Below are 21,253 nucleotides of genomic sequence, written 5' to 3'. Positions count from 1 at the left end.
ACTTGAAATTAGATCTAAGCAAAACAGAATGGTTAAAAGTAATTTATAGGTAAAACTTTTAAGCTAAAAGCAAATGTTAAAAATAAAGTATAATGAAAAAACTCTATAATCATATGCATGAACAAGCGTCTTGGCATATGTGAAATGTGATAAAAATGCAACTGCTGGTAGTGATGACTTTTCAACTCGTTCATGGCATTTGGGTGCTGGATATTCAGCACGCATAAGGAATTTAGTGTGCTGTTTATAAAGGGGTTTGTGTGCGTGCGTTCTTAGGAGAGAGCGTGCTGCATTGTAAGCGTCTGCGTTATACTGTGTTAAAAAAATGTTTCACCTTAGAGCCATGCAGCCTTGTTGTGTGATTGAAAACTTGAAATTAGACCTAAGCAAAACAGAATGGTTAAAAGTAATTTATAGGTAAAACTTTTAAGCTAAAAGCAAATGTTAAAATAAAGTATAACGAAATAACTCTATAATCATATGCATGAACAAGCGTCTTGGCATATGTGAAATGTGATAAAAATGCAACTGCTGGTAGTGATGACTTTTCAACTCGTTCATGGCATTTGGGCGCTGGATATTCAGCACGCATAAGGAATTTAGCGTGCTGTTTATAAAGGGGTTTGTGTGTGTGCGTTCTTAGGAGAGAGCGTGCTGCATTGTAAGCGTCTGCGTTGTACTGTGTTAAAAAAATGTTTCACCTTAGAGCCATGCAGCCTTGTTGTGTGATTGAAAACTTGAAATTAGACCTAAGCAAAACAGAATGGTTAAAAGTAAGTTATAGGTAAAACTTTTAAGCTAAAAGCAAATGTTAAAAATAAAGTATAATGAAATAACTCTATAATCATATGCATGAACAAGCGTCTTGGCATATGTGAAATGTGATAAAAATGCAACCGCTGATAGTGACGACTTTTCAACTCGTTCACGGCATTTGGGCGCTGGATATTAGGACAGATGTCTGCATCGACTTTGATAAAACTAAACTGCTTCTTTTCTATTACAACTTTCCACTAATGTAGCGAATTAAATATTCCCAACTGGCAATTAATAATTTGACAAGTTGCAGCGTTTTATTTTTATTTTTTTGGTAGCTAGAAGACCTTTTTGAATAAAAAACAATATAAAATAACAAAGTGTCTCATTGGCATGGTTTGATTTTTAAGTTTGATATTTGTGGCTAATGGCGTTGCTTTCTCTGTCTTGATTCTTGGAGCTAACTATTCGCCGAAAAAACAAAAAACGAACAAACAAGCCACATGACGTTGAAGTCCAAGTTATAGCACACTCAAATAGTACAGCCGAAAGGACACTAACGTCACCAACCACATCATTGGATAATATCTTGTATACCGTATCATTTTAGCTAATCCCTTTTATGCTCTTGAATTTTGCTGGCTTCCTTGTATACCTCTAAAATTTGATTTTGATTCTTTCAATGTCTCTCCCGTCAGTTGATCGTCTAATTTATATAAAATTGACCATTTTACCCTTTGGATGAAATAGAAATTTATGAATTACATTATTAAAAATGTAAAATTTTATCGCATGATACTATTAGTACCTATTGTACGATACATATTTATGATAAAATTTATTTTTAGGTAATAAAATAAAAAATATGTATTTATTTTATTTTTTAAAAGACAAAAATGAGGAGTGTTTATACCAAGATAGGATTACCTATGCTCACGATATTTTTAAGAGTGCACCCGATAAAAAAATCTATTGTCCTATTGAATTTCAAATAGAAAGTTAATTTATTATATTGTTTTATGTTTAAAATTTATGTCAAAATTTTCCACACTAATTATTTAGTCTCATTAGTTACATAAAATGCACTCAAACAAAATTTTCAATTATTTTTTAAGCTTATAGAAACCTAAAACATCAAGGACATTAAAGATATTTGTCACAAACTTAATAGTGAAATAAAGAAAAATATAAAGGTAAGGGCATGTAAAGGATTAAGTTGATTATTTCAGGAGTATAGAAGGGAGGGTAAATTTCAGGGGCATATAAGGGATTGAGTGAGTTTTTAGGGGTATACAAGGAATTTACCCTCGTATCAATGAAACAATCTCATTAGTAATTTACACAATTAAATACATTGTAACCGTATTATGTAGTAAAAAGCTAGCACAATAATGTAGATTTTCCCATCATCCTGGGAAAGAAATGTGTGTGAGAGAGAGAACAGTTCACCAAATATACCTGGACATATGGATTTGCCTCTCTTCAGCTATTATCTTAGTTAAGTGTGTCCATATCTGAACCATTGACACATCAAATTGAAATCCTGAGACTTTAATTGGGTTTGCATCTAGACGATGGACGTACAAGTCTACTGGGCTTGTGGATTCCTCGGGCACAATCTTGTCCTTCCTTGGCTCCTACTCCAACCCAAGCCATTTGGTGTATATCATACTACTGTCAATGCAAATCGTCTGACGTACTGCTATCACGAATGTTGACTCATTGATATATGGGTCCTACCATTACCGAGCCGACATGTTAGTTACCATGTCCGTCAAACTTTGAACGTTCGAGTAGTACAAATTTTTCAAATAAGACGAATGATCAAACTTTAGACATAGAAATTAATAAAGTTATTATGAAACAGCATGCATGATTGCATGCTTGTATCCATCTACCTACTTGCTAATACCTGTCCAATCTCTCTGTCAGCCAGGCACTCTGAACCTCTGATCATCCATCACATTCTTCAGAGAAAGTACTCCAAGAAGAGAGAGAGAGAGATGGATCCTAGGTTGAGCTACCTTCGCTTCGTCCATGGCTGCGTTCTGCTGCTGCTTCTGTGTTCTTCTTCTGAAAGAGCAGGTGCTCAGGCTCAGCAGCAGCCGCCACCGCAGACTGATCCGACCGAAGGTAGTACAAGTTACGCACGCAAGATCGTGCTTAATTAATTAGCTTGTTTGATGAATCGATTGGCGCGCGATCGATGGCTACCGAGAGGCGCTGATCGATGAGCTCGCCGGCGTGCGTGCAGCGGCGGCGCTGGGCGCGATGATGGCGAGGCTGGGGCTGAGCGCGCCGGCGTCGTGGAACGTCAGCGGCGAGCCGTGCAGCGGCGCGGCGACGGACGACACGCCGCTGGACGACAACCCGGCCTTCAACCCGGCCATCAAGTGCGACTGCTCCCACCTCAACAACACGCTCTGCCACATCACTAGACTGTATGAAATTGAAACTATGAAACTTTATATGATTTTTTTTTTCTTCTCCTCTCTCTTTTTTTTTTGTTCTGGCGTGAATTTTAATTTCCCGGATATTTGTTTGTTTGTTTGATTGATTGATGGAAGCAGGAAGATCAACACGCTGGATGTGGTCGGCCCGATCCCAGAAGAGCTCAGGAACCTCACTCACCTCGTCAAGCTGTAAGCCTGCAAAATTATTTCAGCTGAGCAAATTTTCAGTTCGAGCATAATGTGGTCTTGTTCATCCAACCAATTTTTTCTTCAAGAAGATCACGATGGATTTTTAAAAGATATTTATATTGTTTTCTTTTGAATAATAAAACAGAGCAGATATGTGTTAGGGATTTTTTTTAAGTGATGTAAATATCTTCTATTGGGCCAGCCTGTGTCGGCCCAGAATTACCCGGGCTTTATTCCGGCCCATATAAAGCCCATTTGCCAGCTCTCTCCGCACTCCCACGCATTCCGCTTCTTCCACGGTTCCACCGTTCCACGCCGCCCACCGCCGGAAATGCCGGAGAGGTGGCCGGCCGCCGTCGACGGGCGCGTCCCGGTGCTCCCCGTTGCTGGATCTCGGAGTTCGAGCCCTATGCCTCCTCGGTGGCAGTGGCTTGCTGCGACGTCAGGCGTTGAGATCGCGGAGGTGATGGTGTTCGATCGTATTCCCAATCCAAGCCGGTTTGGGGATGTTAGCAGGGGCAGCTTAGGTAGTGATCGTCCTTGCGATAGTTGGTTTCACCGCTGCGAATCTTCGATGGCCACATTCTCGCATTCCCCAAATTTTTGTGCCCGATTCATCAGTTTAGGTCGGCATCGAGTTCTAGTTGGGGGGATGAACACTCGTTAACAGTAGCTAGGTTAGTTGGTGAACACCTTGTGAGAACCAAAGTTTAGGATGTATAAGATGTGACTGACGACGTTGGTATCTGGTATTGTGATTTCAGGGACTTCAGAAAGAACTACTTCACCGGGCCATTGCCAGCGTTCATTGGAGAACTGACTTCTCTGAAGTACATGTGAGAGTTACAGCTCAATGAATGATTATTTAGTCTTTACATTTCAATTTTCAAGTATTATTTTAACCGCCAACCTTACATTCTTTTTCTTTCAAAATCACAAGTACTGTGGGCATCAATGCCTTGTCAGGACCTATCCCCAAGGAGCTCGGCAATCTTACTAATCTTGTATCGCTGTAAGCTCCAATCTTGCTGTTCCGATAAGCAGTATTTTTTTTTAATATAGTGTACATTTGGCAAATATAGCAATCATTTTTTTTATTTTTCATGTGTCTTCCCGGTCATGAAAATTTAGAAACTATATTGTGGAAGAGGGAACCTGACACAACAGAGTGCCTTTCTCATAAAATATTAGCCAGCATTTAGATCTTTGAAAAGAAATCAGCAGCACTTCCTTATGAACATTGTACTGGAGCCAACCTAGTTTATCTTATACTTTCAGGGCATTAGGCTCAAATAACTTTAACGGATCACTCCCTGATGAGCTGGGTAAATTGACAAAGCTTCAACAACTGTAAGCTATCTATTTGATCATGTTTATGTTTATTTTATTTTATCATCAGTTTTTTGTTGTTGAGAGGTGATAATCATCTGCTTGAATGTAAAGTTCCATGTCTGATTTGTAGGTACATCGATAGTAATGACTTCAGTGGTCCTCTACCAGCGACTTTATCACAGCTTGCGAACTTGTCCACCTTGTAATTTTTTGAAACAGTGATTGTGGATTTGTTATTTCTAGCAAGGTTTCGACCAATAATAATGGATGGACACTCTTGTCATTGTGCATTCAGGTGGGCATCAGACAATAATTTCACGGGGAAAATACCTGATTATCTTGGGAGCTTGACCAACCTAACCCAACTGTAAGACTGTTTTTGGCTGATTACCAATATTTCACCTTTTCTTCTTCTAACTGTTCTCTTTACACACGTTTGGCTTCGTTAAATGTTTATGTGAAATGCAATTTATTTCTCACAAAGAGCTAGAATAGTTCGTTTTACTTATTTATGACCAAACATATATCTTTTTTAGGAGGCTCCAAGGGAACTCTTTTCAAGGTCCTATTCCTAGAAGCTTTTATAATCTTGTCAAGTTGAAAAGCTTGTAAGTTCCTGGTGTTTCAATGATATTGACTGTGTTCTCATTGCAAACATAAACACATGACAGTGATGAAGGCATTGGTTGTCTCAATGTAACAGAAGAATAGGCGATATAGTAAATGGAAGCTCTTCACTGGCGTTCATTGGAAATATGACATCTTTGGGTGATCTGTATGTCACATGCTCACCACTTTGCTTCCATTGACAGTTTAAGATCTTAAGTATTTAACTTTTGACTTGCAGAGTCCTGAGAAACAGCAAGATTTCTGATTCACTTTCATCGGTGGACTTCTCCAAATTTGGAAGTTTAAATCTACTGTAAGAATTTTCACCTATCATAAAATCACATACAAGTAGTAACTTCTTACAACAATATAATTTCAAGTACAAATATGATGTTTCATTGTCTAATATTCTTTTTCATTTTTGCAGGGATTTGAGTTTCAACAATATCACAGGTCAAATTCCTCAGTCAATCTTGAATCTTCCTTTTCTTTCTTTTCTGTAAGTGTTATATGTGACCTTATTTTTGGAACAATATTTTTCTTTTTTTGCTTTGTGCTGACACTTGCAAATATATTATTCCAAAACGTGTTTGAGTCAGATTTCTTGGGAATAATAGCCTTTCAGGAAGTCTGCCAGCCACGAAAAGCCCTCTGCTTACCAATTTGTATGTTCATATGCTCTGTCTATGTTCCCATTTTTGTCTCAATTATCGAAATATGTATCGATCTAATTTCTAAAGCATCCTATGTCTTTTTCAGAGATTTTTCATACAACTACCTCTCAGGAAACTTTCCCTCTTGGGCTACCCAGAAAGATTTGCAACTGTATGTTTTATGGCTTGAAACTTCTATATACATCATGCACCTTTTTACTGATTGAATATACAAAGACATCAAAATTCAATTTAAAAGTGATATCTGTTGTGCATTTATTTTAGGAATGTGGTGGCAAATAACTTTGTGATCAATGGCTCTGATATCAGGTGCTTGCCAGTTGTTACATTTGTTTTTTTACAGGACCATAAGATCCTTAAGTAAAACTATATATTCATCTCAGCTTGTAATTTTTAATTAGAATGTAAAATAGCGGCATATTCTATCTGTAGTGCTTTGCCATGGGGATTGAATTGTCTTCAGCGGAATACCCTCTGTTTCCTCGGTTCTCCAAAGTGTAAGCCTTCATCTTCTGCAACATTGTGCATGTGCCTACTCCAGAGTATTGAAAAGTATAACTTATAGTTGCAGATTACTAAGACTATTGGTTTGATAATTTACCTGCAGCTGCCTCCTTCGCGGTGGACTGTGGTGGTAGTAGAACCATATCAGGCTCAGATAATGCGATGTATCAGGCTGATAATGCAAATCTTGGTGCTGCTTCATACTATGTGGCTGGCGCACCTACATGGGGTGTTAGCACGACTGGACGATTCATGGATCCACCCAATGGAAGTTATATAATCTACAGTTCACGTCAGTTCGATAATACACTAGATTCTGGACTTTTCCAAACGGCAAGGATGTCACCGTCATCTTTGAGATACTATGGCATTGGTCTCGAGAATGGAAACTACACAGTAACACTTCAATTTGCCGAGGTTGACTTCCCTGACATGCAGTCTTGGAGAAGCAGAGGTCGGAGGATCTTCGATATCTATGTTCAGGTGGTCTACAAACTTTCAACTTTGCTAGTATTTGATGCTTTTAGCTCATATGCTCTTTGTCAAGACTCTTCTCTTGATGTTTGCACTTTTGTATAGGGGGAGCGCAAGGAGCAGAACTTTGACATAAAAAAGGCCGCAGGAGGGAAATCTTTCACTGTTGTTAAGAAGCAGTATGTTGTCCCTGTGACAAAAAATTTCCTTGAGATTCATCTCTTCTGGGCTGGCAAGGGTACTTGCTGCATTCCTTCACAAGGCTACTATGGGCCTGCAATATCAGCTTTGAGTGCTACTCCAAGTACTGATCTGAACTCGTTTTTTCTTTTTTTTGGGTTGTACATTGCTTGTTATACCAACTGTCCACAATGCCATTTTGAAGGCAGCTTACACTGAGTATACCACTTCCGGTCAGAAAAAAGAAAAACATCACTGAGTCATGCATGTTTTTGATAGTTTTTAAACTTTCACCAATGAGATATTTAGCTTCCATAACCATAACCAGAACAGGAAACTTTGTTGCTAGACTTCCATTATGTTTTAAAGTAGTAACTGAACTGAACACACAATTATAAGTGAATGAGCCAAGTTTCTATACTACTTAAAAGCGGAGTTGTTCGTCCTCCCTTCCCTTGTGTGCTGTGCGTCCTTCCGCACAAAATTTGCCCAGAAAAAAAAAACCTTTGGTTAAGAAAAACAGTATGTTAGATCCACATTCCAGCCCATTCTTAGGCTGCGTTTGTTTGGAGGGGGAGATGGGTTAGTTATCTGGCGTGGAAAACGTAGTAATAGATTATTATATGATTAATTAATTATTAATTATTAAAAAATATAAAATAGATTAATATGATTTTTTAAAACAACTTTCCTATAGAAAATTTTCGCAAAAAATACACCGTTTAGCGGTTCGGGAAACATGCACGTGAAAAAGAGGGAGTTAGATATCTAACTCAGCATGGGCGAACACGGCCTTAGTCATATGGGACCATTGCAAATGCACATGCATATTACTAGTCTGTATGGCTACAAGGCCAACATGTAAATATCCCTAATGAGATTTCAAATGAATATAAATATGAAAACACCCATGATTAATATTTTACAATCGTATATATCTTATGTCAATTAAGTTTTATTGAACATTTACATGCTCTGATTTTGTTAGCTTTTCCCAGATTTTATCCCTACGGTGCGTAGCCCTGCTGACAAGAACAGGAGTAGAACTTCTGTGATCATTGGAGTTGTAGTTGGTGTTGCAGTTTGTGCATTGGTTTCCCTTGCTGGACTCTTTATATGGAGGCAGAAAAGGAGAAAGCTATTATCAGAGTTAGAAGGTATTTCATATAACAAGTATCACGTTGTGTGCTTTGACGGTGTGTGGAACTTATTCTAACAAGTTTTGTTATGACTTAATCTGCAGAGCTGTACAACATAGTTGGTAAACCAAATGTGTTCAGTTATAGTGAGCTAAGATCAGCTACAGAAAATTTTAGTTCAAGTAACCTACTTGGTGAAGGAGGATATGGATTAGTTCACAAGGTTTGTTTGTATAGTATATTTCTGGAATTGTATGCCATGCTTGAATTTGGTAATACAGAAAAGCTAGTTCCTGATATTTAAATAGTAATCTAACCAGGCAAAAAAAAATTAAATAGTAGTACACAGGAAAGTAATGACTCAAGAGATATGACCTTTACTGTAAACTGATCCTTTTCAAGTGGATTCATTACCAAGACTTGTTTAGCTACGTAAGTTATGAAATGTTTTCGTAATTCATAATTGAGAAGTGCAATTTTCTTACAGGGTAAGTTAAGTGATGGAAGAATGGTGGCAGTGAAGCAGCTCTGTCAATCATCTAATCAGGGGAAAAAGCAATTTGCCACAGAGATAGAAACTATATCTCGAGTCCAGCACCGTAACCTCGTGGCATTGTATGGCTGCTGCCTAGAGAGCAATGCTCCACTGTTAGTGTACGAGTATCTGGAGAATGGAAGCCTTGATCAAGTGCTGTTTGGTATAACTTTATTTGTTTTTAAATCACTTGGAATTTTACTTTACAATTTCAAAATTGTAAAGCACCAATCTTCATCTTTAGGAAAGGGAAGCTTGAACCTAGATTGGCCAACAAGGTTTGGGATATGCTTAGGCATAGCAAGAGGTATAGCTTATCTTCATGAGGAGTCTAGCGTCCGCATTGTGCACAGGGACATAAAGGCTAGTAATATCCTGCTAGATGCTGATCTCAACCCTAAGATCTCGGATTTTGGGCTTGCCAAGCTTTATGATAACAAGAAAACCCACGTCAGCACAAAAGTTGCCGGCACATTGTAAGTGATCTGCCACCTGATTCACCTCACTGTTCTATGTTACCGTGTTCATCGTTGGATATATTTTCCTTCTAAACTGAGATTGGTTTATTTCACTTTGCCCAGTGGTTATCTTGCACCTGAGTATGCCATGAGAGGCCATATGACTGAGAAGGTTGACGTCTTTGCATTCGGTGTGGTCGCGTTGGAGACAGTTGCTGGTGAACCAAACTACCAGAATACACTTGAGGAAGACAGAACCTACATTTTTGAAAGGGTAACTGCAGATCATGCTAACACTCCATTATCCATAGAATGCTTGAATTAATGAGTTCAAACTCCTCTATATACTGCAAGACATGAAATGCCGATACGCTGTAACCTCGTAACTGAAAATTCTTAATGTTTTCAGGTCTGGGAACTGTACGAAAACGGGCGTCCACTCGACTTCGTGGACCCAAAGCTCTCCGAATTCAACGGCGAAGAGGTGATGAGAGTCATCCGCGTGTCGCTCCTCTGCACCCAGGGCTCCCCTCACAGACGGCCGTCGATGTCGAAGGTGGTCTCCATGCTCACCGGAGACGCCGGCATAGCCGAAGACGCCACGAAGCCGAGCTACATCACGGAGTGGCAGATCAAGGTCGGGAGCTGCTGCCACCACACCACCGGCAGCAGCCAGGTCGGCTCGGCGTCGACGGAGCCGTCCTCCGGTGAGGCTCAGGCGAGTAGCCAGGGTGCAGGGGGAGGCAGCCCGCTGACGCCGCCACCGTTGTTCACCTCCATCATCGACGAGGGCAGGTGACAGATGGCATGACAAGCACAGGGCGAGAAGTGACTCTCACACGTGGATGGATCGGCATTTCGGCTCATCCGAAAGCCAAAATTTAAATTTTCAACGAAAAAAATTAAAGTTAATAGATGTTTTATCACAGTTTATTTTTCAGCCAATATTTTTATATCGCTAAAAATATGTATATAAAAGTTTTATTAACAAATTATTTTCTATTTATAAATATACCGGTCAAACAATCGCCTACTTAAGCTGAGCGGATGTTGCAAGGAATCTGAGTTCTGGCCTGCGCGTGCATCACGCAGGGCATCACATGGTGTAACAGGTGTTTGGCATCGCTTCCTCGCTGGAAATTGATCGAGCCGTGTTCTTGGGTTGACCTTTCCCATGCCGGTTGCTTACGTGACCGTGACTGCTTTCCTTTGTTCTTTTGCTTTCCTTTCTTCTCCAGTCGCAGGACACGCCATGCAGGACTTTTGATGGCTTTTTGTGTATTTTAATTTAAATACTACCTCCCTCCTATAATATAAGTATGTGAAATATAAGGATGTGAGAGTATAAATCTGGACATTTTTAGACGGACGGAGAGAGTATTGTTTTTGTTAATATATACCACTATACCAGCAGAACGAGGACAGAACTGATACTGTTAGCTAAGAGCAAGTTCAATAGGCAACTACCGGCTCTAAGAGCATTCCCAACAGCTCATCTAAATTTGGTCATCCATATCTTCATTTGGATAATCATCTAAAACATTTTTATCCTTCATATCCATTTGTACTCTAGCAGATCATTTATATATGACATACTAATATGGATGACATCCAAAAATAGATGATGATATAAATGTTCTGTTGGAACTTTAACTTTTACTCTTCATCCTCTATTTTTAGGATAGAAGATTTGATGGATGAGTTATTGGGGATGCTTTAATTCATCTATAGTTAATCTAATAGTCAATTCATACAATAGTTATCTACAAAACATATAATATCATGTCCCATCTATCATACTCACGGTGTGTTTTGGAGCTCGTGCTGTAGCTGACTATAAATTTATAATTCATATCTCTTCTCTCTTCTTTTCTTTCTTTAAAATATACTTATAGTTGGGTTATAGCTGCTCTAAGCTACTGGTTGCGGTTGTCCGGGGAGAGGTACTATTTTGGTGTTGGTTTGGTGAGATAGCGACGCTCGGTTTTTACGTAAAGTCGTTTTTTTATATATAAAGTTTCGATCAGATTTTGTGAAAACCAAGGGAAGCACCGTGAACGCCATATTCGGCCTTATTTCCACTGGAGCAGTAAAATTGCTTTTATACTCACGTCATCCATGCATGAAATTACTAATACTTCATTTCTAAATAAATCTTGGTTGTTCATCATAGATGGGTTGTTTAGCATACAGTGATAAGATATCAAAAGATTTACTGATAGTTATTTCAACTTTTAGTTTTTAAATTTTGAATATACTCAATTCTCATTCTAGGCATATTGATTCTAGAATTATTGGAATGATTGAAATTTGAAATCATATGAATCAGTGGAAAAAATAATCACTGGAACGGATGAGCACTTGAGTAGCTTGTGACGATATGCGGAGGTTTAGAGAGGGGGCAAACCGGTAAATTCAAAATTCACGAGAGGAGTACTGCCTTCATGTCATATTAAGTTTATTTTTTAGTTTTTAGATATAATATTTAACTCTTCATCTTATTTAGAATATTTTTATGATTAATAATTTTATGTTTACTAAAATATAAATAGTACTCTATAAACAATTAATTTTTAAATTTTTTTATAAATCTTTTAAATAAGACTAACGATCGATCGAAACGTCAGACACAGACATCAAAAATGTTTACGCGACGGAGGCAGCGGTAAACTAGGAGAAAATTGTCAAAACACCACCCCGTAAAGTCAACACTCTCCAGAACGTCATTACTAAACAAGAACCCTCCAAAACACCAAGTCATGCCAAAACGCCAAAATTCAAAAAACAGACATTAAAAGTAATCATTCTACCCCTAAGCCTTGTATTAGCCGTATATTATTCTAGAAATTAATAAAAAAAATATAAAAAGTAGTTATTTTTGAATAAATAATCGTATAAAATATGAATAATTATTTTTTTGGTGTAAAAATTTAACTTCTGGAATAATATATGGCTTTTTGAAGACTTCATGGCATTTTTTTGCGCGGAAAAACAATTATTCATATTTTCTATGACTATTTATTAAAAATAAATATTTTTTATAATTTTTATTAATTTCTGGAATAATATACGGCTAATACAAGACTTAGGGGTAGAATGATCACTTTTAATACCTGTTTTATAAATTTTGGTGTTTTGACATAACTATCTTATTTACTAATGATATTTTGAAGGGTTCTTGTTAGGATTCTTGTTTACTAATATCATTGTTCTGTTCTGGAGAGTGAGGTAGTGTTTTGATAATTTTCCCGCAAACGAGAGGGGCAATAAAACCTCGGAGGCGGCGCATTCGTCGCGGGCAGCAACCCGACAACCCGCCCGCTCTCCATCCAAATCCAATCGGGAATCCATCCGTCCACATTCAAATCTCCCCACCGCTAGCTCCTCATTCCGTAATTCCATCCCAATCCTCCTCGTAATCTCCCCCCAAATTCGCGATTCCTCCTCCTCTTCTTCTCTTCCCCCACAAGGATCCCGCGCCGGCGGCGATGGCGGGGGCGGCGGCGGCGGCGGCGGCGGCGGTGGAGCAGGCGCACGAGCTCTACCGGGGAGGCCGCCACCGGGAGGCGCTGGAGCTGTACACCGCGGCGCTGGCGGCGGCGCGGGGCACCGCGCAGCGCATCGCCCTGCACAGCAACCGCGCCGCCTGCTACCTCAAGCTCCACGACTTCCACCAGGTCTCGCCTCCTCCGTGGCTCCTCTCTTCCTCTCCTTCGGATTAGATTTTTTTTCTGCGTTGTTTGGGTTACTTTGACTTGCGGTAGATTCGTGCCCTCCTCCTTAGCCGCCTCGAGGTGTCATTTCTGTGGTTTTCCAGGGCGGTCTATGCTGCGTTTGCTTGTGCAAACTCTGGTTTTCGGGGGAGGGGAAGCAGATTCAGGCGTATGTTCTGTCGGAGGAGGAGATACGGCTATTAGCCAACACGAACTCTTGTCAATCGTGGCTTGTTTACCACTGTGGTGTGTAGATTTAGCTAAAATCCGGTTAATTTTAGTGTTGTAGGACACTCTCCAATCTACGTATACTGTCCTGACGCTATTTGAATTCGATAGGTTACTCGGCCTAATGCTTTGATTGATGATCTAATGCATTGATTGGTGACTTGGTGTTTCCTTCACCACAAATAGAAGCAGTTCAAACTGATCTGGCACAAAACCGATTTAGAATGATTACGCTAATGAGTATTTGGATGATCCCTCAAGTGCTTCACAAAGCTTCATTCTGATAAGCCTGGTAGGCTAGGTTTGTATAATCTATAGAATGCGTGATGTCTATGGTGAAAATATTATTGCAGCATCTAAAATTTCATAGGATAAGTAAGTAAACCGATCAACTATGTACATGGGCAAAATCATGCCCCCTTGAGAAACCAGCATTAGTTAATTGAACAAAATTATGATCTTCATCTGTAATACTTGTGGGGTAGTTGATCGTCTGATGGAATGCAATGGGTTTTGGGTGTTTTCTCTGGAAATAAGTTAGACATCTGACATCATTTATTGTTATTTTTCTATGTTATCATCAGTGTTACCAAAAAAAATGTTCCTTCTTTGTGGTAATTTTATAGGCTGCAGAAGAGTGCACATCTGTCCTTGAGTTGGATAGGGAGCATGCTGGAGCTCTCATGTTACGCGCACAGACTCTTGTCACTCTGAAGGATTACCAGTCGGCTCTGTTTGATGTGAACAGGCTGATTGAGATAAATCCGTCATCTGAAGTATATAGGAACCTCCATGCACGACTGAAGACACAGCTAGTAAGTTTTCTGTTATCTTTATTCTGCTAATTGTTTCACTTTTCTTTAGCCTCTTGCATCAGTAATACTCCTGTTTCAATCTAATCTGATGTAGCTAAATACCTAAAACAGTTATCCTTAAATAATTCAAATATAAAAAAATGTGGTATATTAGCATTACTGTCATGCTTTGTACAAAACCTGTTTATGGACTTTTCTAGTTGCCATTTGTAAATGTTTTCCGAATGACTCTAATAACGATAGCTGTTCAGCAGCTGGTTTACATACTATCAAAATTTTATCGCGATAACCCGTTCTTGCCTGTGTTATTTTGTCCTCTGTAGGCATTAGCTCCCATTCCAGAGTCCGAAGAGGAGTCTTTATATCTTGAAGAAGATAAAGAAGAGCTGCCTCCAAGAGAAAATAGAAAGATCGAGATTTCCATCACCAAATCTGATCAACCTGCTACAGAACCGATTTTCGAAAAGAAACCTGCAGCTATTCTTGAAAAGAGACCTGCATCTGAACCTCCAAAGGTTGAGGTGCCTCCCAGTCTGCCGCCAAAACCCCAGGGTTGGGAGACCATTGCAAAACCAAAGGGGCATTCAGGACTTGATTACTCAAAATGGGATAAAGTTGAGGATGACTCAAGTGAAGAGGATGATGATGAAGAAGAGCTTCCTCAGTATAAGTTCAAAGTCAGAACTGTTGGTGTGCGGTCAGTGAAGTAAACAGGATTACTAACAAAATTATGACCTGTGGATAATGGTTTGAAAGCATCCAACTAACTGAGGTCTCTTGCTCATCCTAAGTGTACGCCTGTTGGTTCATGTTTAGCCGGGAACCTCAGAGGAGCATCATCGGTAACACAATTCATTAGTCTCATCTTGTGGACAGTTAAGGTAATTTTCACAAAATCAGAGTTAACACTAGAGTTCGTGTTGCAGTTAACTTGTTTATTCACAAATTTTTGTATTCTCTTTGCAGGTTTCAGGATTTGAAACCTTAGATGATAAATCCCAAGTCCGAGCCAAAGGAAATGGGGAAATGGTTACAGTAGTGAACTGTCCTACGAAAATCCTTAGGATTGAACTAACACTCTGGTGCAGTGTCCATCTTAGTAAAAATCTAAAGTGTTTTTTTTGTCACCAAGGCGCCTACCTAGCTCATTCTTGTCCCGTTCTTCCATGTATATGAATCTCTTTCGTTTAACTGTCAACAATGGGTTGTCCCATTCTTCCATGTATATGAATCTCTTTCGTTTAACTGTCAACAATAGTTGTGTTGTCATATGGGACATCGTTTGAGGATCGGTTACACTGAACCGTAGTGAAATGAGCTAGTGACTATTCCTTTAGATGTCGCTACTGTATTTGACCATTCCTCCTATTTAGAAATTTTGTAAAAATATATAGAAATGTAAGTCATGCATAGAGTAATTTTAATAATAAAACAAGTCATAATAAAATAAATAATATGTAATCCTTTCAAATAAAATGAATTATCTAATGTGCGTTAGAAGTCACCTATCAAAAAAAGAAAAAATGATTATCTATTACAAACGATAAAAATTGAGGCAATGCTCTTTATGTAGATAAAGATGATTTTATTTTTATTTTTATTATAGCTATCTAATAATATAAGCAATAAAAATAATTGTCATAAAGTTAAACAGCCAATTGTAGAAAGATGAAAGTATATATATACACACACACTTTTAAAAAATATGCCACGTTGAAGTCAAGAGCGTAAAAGCAAGTAAAGCTGAAAAAATCCATAACGAAGAACGTGGAGAACCTTAGAGTATGTATGTGAGGTGTAGATATTTTTTTGTTTTTGCTTATGCTATAAGCTAAAACTGAATTTTTCATCCTGATATTTAGGGCTGATTTTGGTTTTTTCACTAAATTTCTAGCCTTAATTTTTAGACCACTAAAAATAAATATATAAAATTTATATATACAAATTATATTCTATTTAGAAATATGTTGTTTGTGGAAAGTTCAATATGTTGTTTGTGGAAAGTTCAATATGTCCATTTGAGCCATGAAGTCTGCATTAGTTGCAAAAAGTTAGGATATGATCAGTATACTTTCAAAAAAAATAATTTATAAATAAAAATTTTGTATATGTATTTTAACTATCTAAAAGTCAATGTTAAAAAATAAACTTCATAAAAAAAACTACAAAATCAGTTCTAAATATTTGCGGTTGAAAATTTCAAACGTAGAAGCGGAAAGAGGTTAGTTTGCATCTAGCATCGACGCTAATACCTTTCAAACACTCACAAAATACACAAAATAAATAGATTTAAATTAGCGTTATTCTGGGGTAACACTATTCAATTTTCAGAACAAAAACAAAAATTTTATCGGAAAAGTAAATTCATTTCTTGGGGTACGGTCAAACGCTTTAAATGTAATACCAATAAAATTTCAATTTAAACCTTTGATAAAAATTAATTTAAATAACCTCCACCTTTTGGACTTGTAAAATTATTATGCATTTAAATTTAGATTTACACATCATTCGCCTTTGACAAAAGATTTTATAAACCAGAGTATCTCATATTTTGACATTTAAAAATTATCAAAAAAATTTTAATATTTCAAATTAACATTTTATTTTAAACTTGTGGGTCCTTCTTATTAGAAGGATCCCTATAAAAATTAGCGTATGCTGCTATTTGCGGCGCGCACACGGTATTCTTTAGTAAAAGGCGAAAGAATAGTTCGCTTTGTGCTCACCGCGCAGCTGCGTGCCTTCCCAAGGTCGTCCAGCCCCTCCTCTTATAGTCATCCTAGCCTCCCTTCCGTTGTAAACTGGCGAGGTGGTACTAATGGATGTGAACGTGCACTCTGTCCCATCTAGCGGGCCGAACGTGTTAGGCCCATCTGCCAGCAAGCATGCTGGGCCAGGTCCATAAGCTGGCTTGTTGAAAAGCCCATGTTCTCTCTATCCCTTTGTACTTCCCAGTGGAAAGCATTATACCAGCATTTTAAATACTTTCCAGTGGAAAGCCTGATGTTGAAAAGGCGGTGGATTTACCTGACGTGGAAAACGTATTAATAAATTAGTACATAATTAATTAATTATTAAAAAATATAAAATAGATTAATATGTTTTTTAAAACAACTTTTTTATAGAAAGATTTTATAAAAATACACCGTTCAGTGTGCGCGCGGAAAACGATAGGGATAAGCTACTTTATAGCCTTGGCCGAACGCGGCCTCAATATATATATACACACACTACAAATAGTGTATGGAAAAAATGCAAAATATTATGTACTATATTTCTAAAAGTATAAGTATTTATTGAGAGTACTATAGGAACTCTCATTAGCACATGTTTACTTTAACACAATTGCGGTACTTGTCAAGAGCCATCAAGGCATATACTATGTTGTACTATAAAACTACATTTTCTTGTACATTTTTAATACTGGTCATTCCTACCAAACCTCCAACTAGCTCAAATTGATAGAAGAAAATAAAAATCATTATAACATGGAAATTAAACAAGAGGAAATAAAGAACATGTGTGAGAAAATGACTTGGAACTCCCAACTCAACACCCCAATACATACAGGTATACAGCCAACCAATCCCCATCAAATCCCCAAAAGGAAATTAAAAAATTCCAAAAAAAAGGCTTTATTTTGCAGTCTTGCTATCCGCCGCCGCCGGCGACCACCGCAAAGACTGCCGCCGCCTCCAGCGCCGCCTCCTCGCAGGAACTGAGCAGGCTCCGTGCCGGTGACGGTGGCGATGGCGAGGCACGAAGCGGCGCCCGGGGTGGACTTCCACCTGCCGGACGAGATCCTGGCCGTGATCCCCACCGACCCGTACGAGCAGCTCGACGTGGCGCGGAAGATCACCTCCATGGCCATCGCCTCCCGCGTCTCCCGCCTCGAGGCCGACGTCGCGCGCCTCCGCCGCGACCTCGCCGACCGCGACCGCGCCGAGGCCGACCTCCGCGGCCGCCTCGCCGACTCCAACGCCCGCCTCCTCGCCGCCCTCGACGAGAACGTAAGCCCTTTTTCGCGTCGCTGGAATGCTTTTTGACGGCAGAAACTGAGATGCGTCGTGTTCGATTCGGTGTGTGTGCAGGCGAAGCTGGCGAAGGAGAGGGAGTCTCTCGCTTCGACTGCGAAGAAGATGGCGAGGAACTTGGCGAAGGTGCTGCTTTGAACTCAATTATCCCAATTTCAGTGAGAATTCTGTGATTTCTGAACTTAAAGCTCGGTTCTAAGTGATGCTTGCACTGGGGAACCTGTAGATTTGTCTCAGTGCTCTGACATCTCGCGCTGTCTCTAATTTCATGCAAAATGTGTGGGGATCATGTCACGACCATGTAACTTCAATGTTAAGACTGCTAGCTTGTTAGAGATGTGGTTTCAGGTGTTCATAGTAGTGCCAAGTTCGCAAAGGTTAGTTTATGAAATCAAATGGAGTGTTTTGAGTTGTAGATTTGTAGCAAGTCAGGAATTTCGTCCAAATGTATAATCCTTGGTGTGCATTGAATGGAAGATTAGAATGACCTGATGAGCTCCTATATCACTTAAAAATCCACAAATATGAAAATGATAAAAGGCCGCTCTACTGGCCAGATGCTGGTAACTGATTCAAAAGAAACAATAATCGGATCAATTACTAGCAAATGCTTTACTGTGACTGGCTTAATCTTGAACTCTGATGCCTCACTGTCTCACTCTGGTCTGGAAGCTAGAACTGCTAAGTTTTTACAGAATATATACCCTTTGTGACATTAAAATTATTCTCAAACTACTTGTGTTTTGAATGGTGATATTGGTTGGTATAATTAATCTTGTCAAAGTGTTAATAGCATCAAGTTTGTCAAGTATCTATCAACATTACAATTTTGCTACACTAGTTGGCAGATTTTATAAGGTCATTTTTTTTCTTATGCAGTTGGAAGCATTTAAGAAGCAGTTGATGAAGTCATTGAGTGAAGACAATTTATTAGTGAGTATTACTACTTATGAAAATGCTTCATTCGTACATATCGAGTACTTCATTTTGCATTTTACAATTTTTCATGTGCTTAGACTTGTGTTGGTAAGTAATATTGTCTGCATAATTTTACAGCAATTGCCAGAAACAGGTGATGACCATGATTTAGATACAGACAACAATTTGACTGCTCGAGTTCCCTCTTGGAAAGGTGTTGTTCAACCTCCTCACAATTTCCATATTATCATCTTTTCTTTGGGTATTGGTGTACATGCATCTCCCTCGGTTTCACTATTTTTTACTTGACAGCTGAAGTTTCAAGTAGCCGCATATCTGTAGATACTTCCAGCAGATCCACAATGACTGAATCAGCCCAGGGTGATTATAACAATTCTTATAATCAAACAGATCAACGATACCAACTTATCACATCATATATCAGCACACTTACGATTGAACATTTGCAGGACACCAGTTCTCAATCACATCATACACAGCTCCAAAACTAACTACAGGTTCAACACCTATCATTTCATCTTCTGGTGGTTCCCCCCGAGCATCCTCTCCAAAGTTCTTATCTGGCCCGACATCACCTACAAGATCTCTATCTGAAAGCCACTCAACCTTTTCATCGTGGCATGGATCAACAAGCCATCAGTATTCAGCACCGACCTCTCCTCCTCAGCGCCGGTCGTTTGCAGGTTCAGCAGTCGAATCTAAATTTCATCTGGGAGAGTTGAAAATGCATACAGTAATAACACAAAGTATTTTATGTTTCCAGGGCAGCCCCGTATAGATGGAAAGGAATTTTTCCGGCAAGCACGGTTGGTTATTACGCTGTTCACTTTATGTGACAATTAATATTTCAATTATGTACTAACACTGTTTGCCACAAATCCCAGGACACGACTTTCATATGAGCAATTTGGAGCATTTTTAGCTAATATCAAGGAATTCAATGCTCAGAAACAATCGCGAGAGGTAGCATATTACCTGTTTATATTTGTTGACTTTTGAGTTTAATTTCAACAAAATATGTAAAAATGTTTTTTGTTGGTACTCGACAAATTGACAGGACACTCTGTCGAAGGCAGAAGAGATTTTTGGAACAGAGCACAAAGATTTGTACATTTCTTTCCAGAATATGCTTAACCGCAACCATTCATGAGTGTTTGTCACAGGCTTCAGTCTATTTTTGTTTCTTAAACAAGCAGGTTATTTCATTCCTGAGTCTTGATACCTTTGTTAAGATCTAAGAAGAAGGTATTTCATATTCTGATGGGCTAATAACGTCTACTTCATGCCACTTATTTTTCAGGAAGTATGTAACTGTTCGAAAATGGTCACTGTTCTTTCATAGGCGTCAACATCAAATTGCCAGAAATTTGTACATCAACATCCAATTACCGGATATTTGTACATAGATCATTATAATTTAAGCTCGCCATCCTCAATAACATGATGTAAATGGACCCAGTCATTCATCCCAAAACAGGGACTTGGAAAACTGAGATATCATAACGATGGCAAGTTTTGGTCTGTGTAATTAAGCGTACATTCACAGTCCTTTGTTGTAGCACTTCCTGTCTTCTTGTAAATTTCTTGAGGTGTCATCCATGCCGGAAGGCGTGTAATAGTCAAAACTGCTCTGTGCAAACATGTATTGTCTTCACAAAGAGATTAGGCAATGGCAGAATATGTGCAATTATTATTGATCTCTAGTTTCTGAAATGCGCTGATTGCTATTGCAGTTGTGAACTTGTGATTTCTTTTATGTGAAATATGATCATATACTTTCCTGATCCCTTGTACCACCGATCATTCTACGGATTGCTTGTTTTCATGTATGCGATATACGGAGAAAGAGGAATGAAATACTATCTCCATTCTATTCTACCATCTTTATTCTAAAATACAAGCGGTTCTAAAATTCAAATTTTATACCCAATATATACTTATAATATATACCATGGCCACCGCCACCACCTCCGGCGACCCCCTTCCTAGCTGGGCCGACGATGAAATTATAATATAAAATTTAAATTTTACAAATGCTTGGATATCGAAACATAGGAAGCCAGTGAGGGAGTGAGTGGCTATTTAAATTGTTGTTGTCATATCAGATGTTTGGACGTTAATTAGGATTATTAAATATAGACGGATACATAAATAAAGTCTATTTTATTAGACAATTTGTTTAAGCCTAATTAAGCTATAATTAGTAAAAGTTTACTTGAAC

The 21,253-nt window shown here is 38.7% G+C and overlaps 3 protein-coding genes and 1 non-coding gene across 4 annotated transcripts; 3 read left to right on the top strand and 1 right to left on the bottom strand.

Annotated features, from left to right (window-relative positions):
- Nucleotides 1-2,722: 2,722 nt before the first annotated feature.
- On the top strand, nucleotides 2,723-10,240 carry LOC102716128 (probable LRR receptor-like serine/threonine-protein kinase At1g56130). The gene is made up of 24 exons (XM_006653705.3): nucleotides 2,723-2,889; nucleotides 3,011-3,197; nucleotides 3,327-3,398; nucleotides 4,163-4,234; nucleotides 4,339-4,410; nucleotides 4,677-4,748; nucleotides 4,861-4,932; nucleotides 5,026-5,097; nucleotides 5,267-5,338; nucleotides 5,434-5,505; nucleotides 5,578-5,652; nucleotides 5,767-5,838; nucleotides 5,939-6,004; nucleotides 6,099-6,164; nucleotides 6,278-6,322; nucleotides 6,446-6,510; nucleotides 6,621-7,000; nucleotides 7,097-7,295; nucleotides 8,170-8,328; nucleotides 8,415-8,533; nucleotides 8,798-9,008; nucleotides 9,090-9,321; nucleotides 9,427-9,577; nucleotides 9,713-10,240. The coding sequence occupies exons 1-24, from the start codon at nucleotides 2,760-2,762 to the stop codon at nucleotides 10,100-10,102; spliced, it is 3,123 nt and encodes a 1,040-aa protein (XP_006653768.3). The 5' UTR covers nucleotides 2,723-2,759; the 3' UTR covers nucleotides 10,103-10,240.
- Nucleotides 10,241-12,685: 2,445 nt separating this feature from the next.
- On the top strand, nucleotides 12,686-15,272 carry LOC102715853 (protein unc-45 homolog A). The gene is made up of 4 exons (XM_015836090.2): nucleotides 12,686-12,980; nucleotides 13,871-14,059; nucleotides 14,383-14,940; nucleotides 15,026-15,272. Exons 1-3 carry the CDS (start codon nucleotides 12,792-12,794, stop codon nucleotides 14,767-14,769), a joined length of 765 nt encoding a protein of 254 aa, XP_015691576.2. The 5' UTR covers nucleotides 12,686-12,791; the 3' UTR covers nucleotides 14,770-14,940; nucleotides 15,026-15,272.
- A 1,404-nt stretch (nucleotides 15,273-16,676) lies between these two features.
- On the bottom strand, nucleotides 16,677-16,794 carry LOC121054315. Its single transcript, XR_005811719.1, has one exon. It is a non-coding gene; the product is annotated as a U5 spliceosomal RNA (small nuclear RNA).
- Nucleotides 16,795-17,670: 876 nt separating this feature from the next.
- Nucleotides 17,671-20,798, top strand: LOC102703959 (uncharacterized protein At4g15545-like). The gene is made up of 10 exons (XM_040523340.1): nucleotides 17,671-18,069; nucleotides 18,151-18,219; nucleotides 18,973-19,026; nucleotides 19,150-19,225; nucleotides 19,324-19,392; nucleotides 19,482-19,715; nucleotides 19,796-19,838; nucleotides 19,917-19,995; nucleotides 20,090-20,228; nucleotides 20,333-20,798. Exons 1-9 carry the CDS (start codon nucleotides 17,809-17,811, stop codon nucleotides 20,180-20,182), a joined length of 978 nt encoding a protein of 325 aa, XP_040379274.1. The 5' UTR covers nucleotides 17,671-17,808; the 3' UTR covers nucleotides 20,183-20,228; nucleotides 20,333-20,798.
- Nucleotides 20,799-21,253: the final 455 nt, after the last annotated feature.

Source organism: Oryza brachyantha, chromosome 4 (assembly GCF_000231095.2).
Source record: "Oryza brachyantha chromosome 4, ObraRS2, whole genome shotgun sequence".
NCBI classification, from domain to species: Eukaryota; Viridiplantae; Streptophyta; class Magnoliopsida; order Poales; family Poaceae; genus Oryza; species Oryza brachyantha.
The sequence above is the reverse complement of the archived record's forward strand: the minus strand, read 5'-3'. Positions and strand labels throughout refer to the sequence as shown.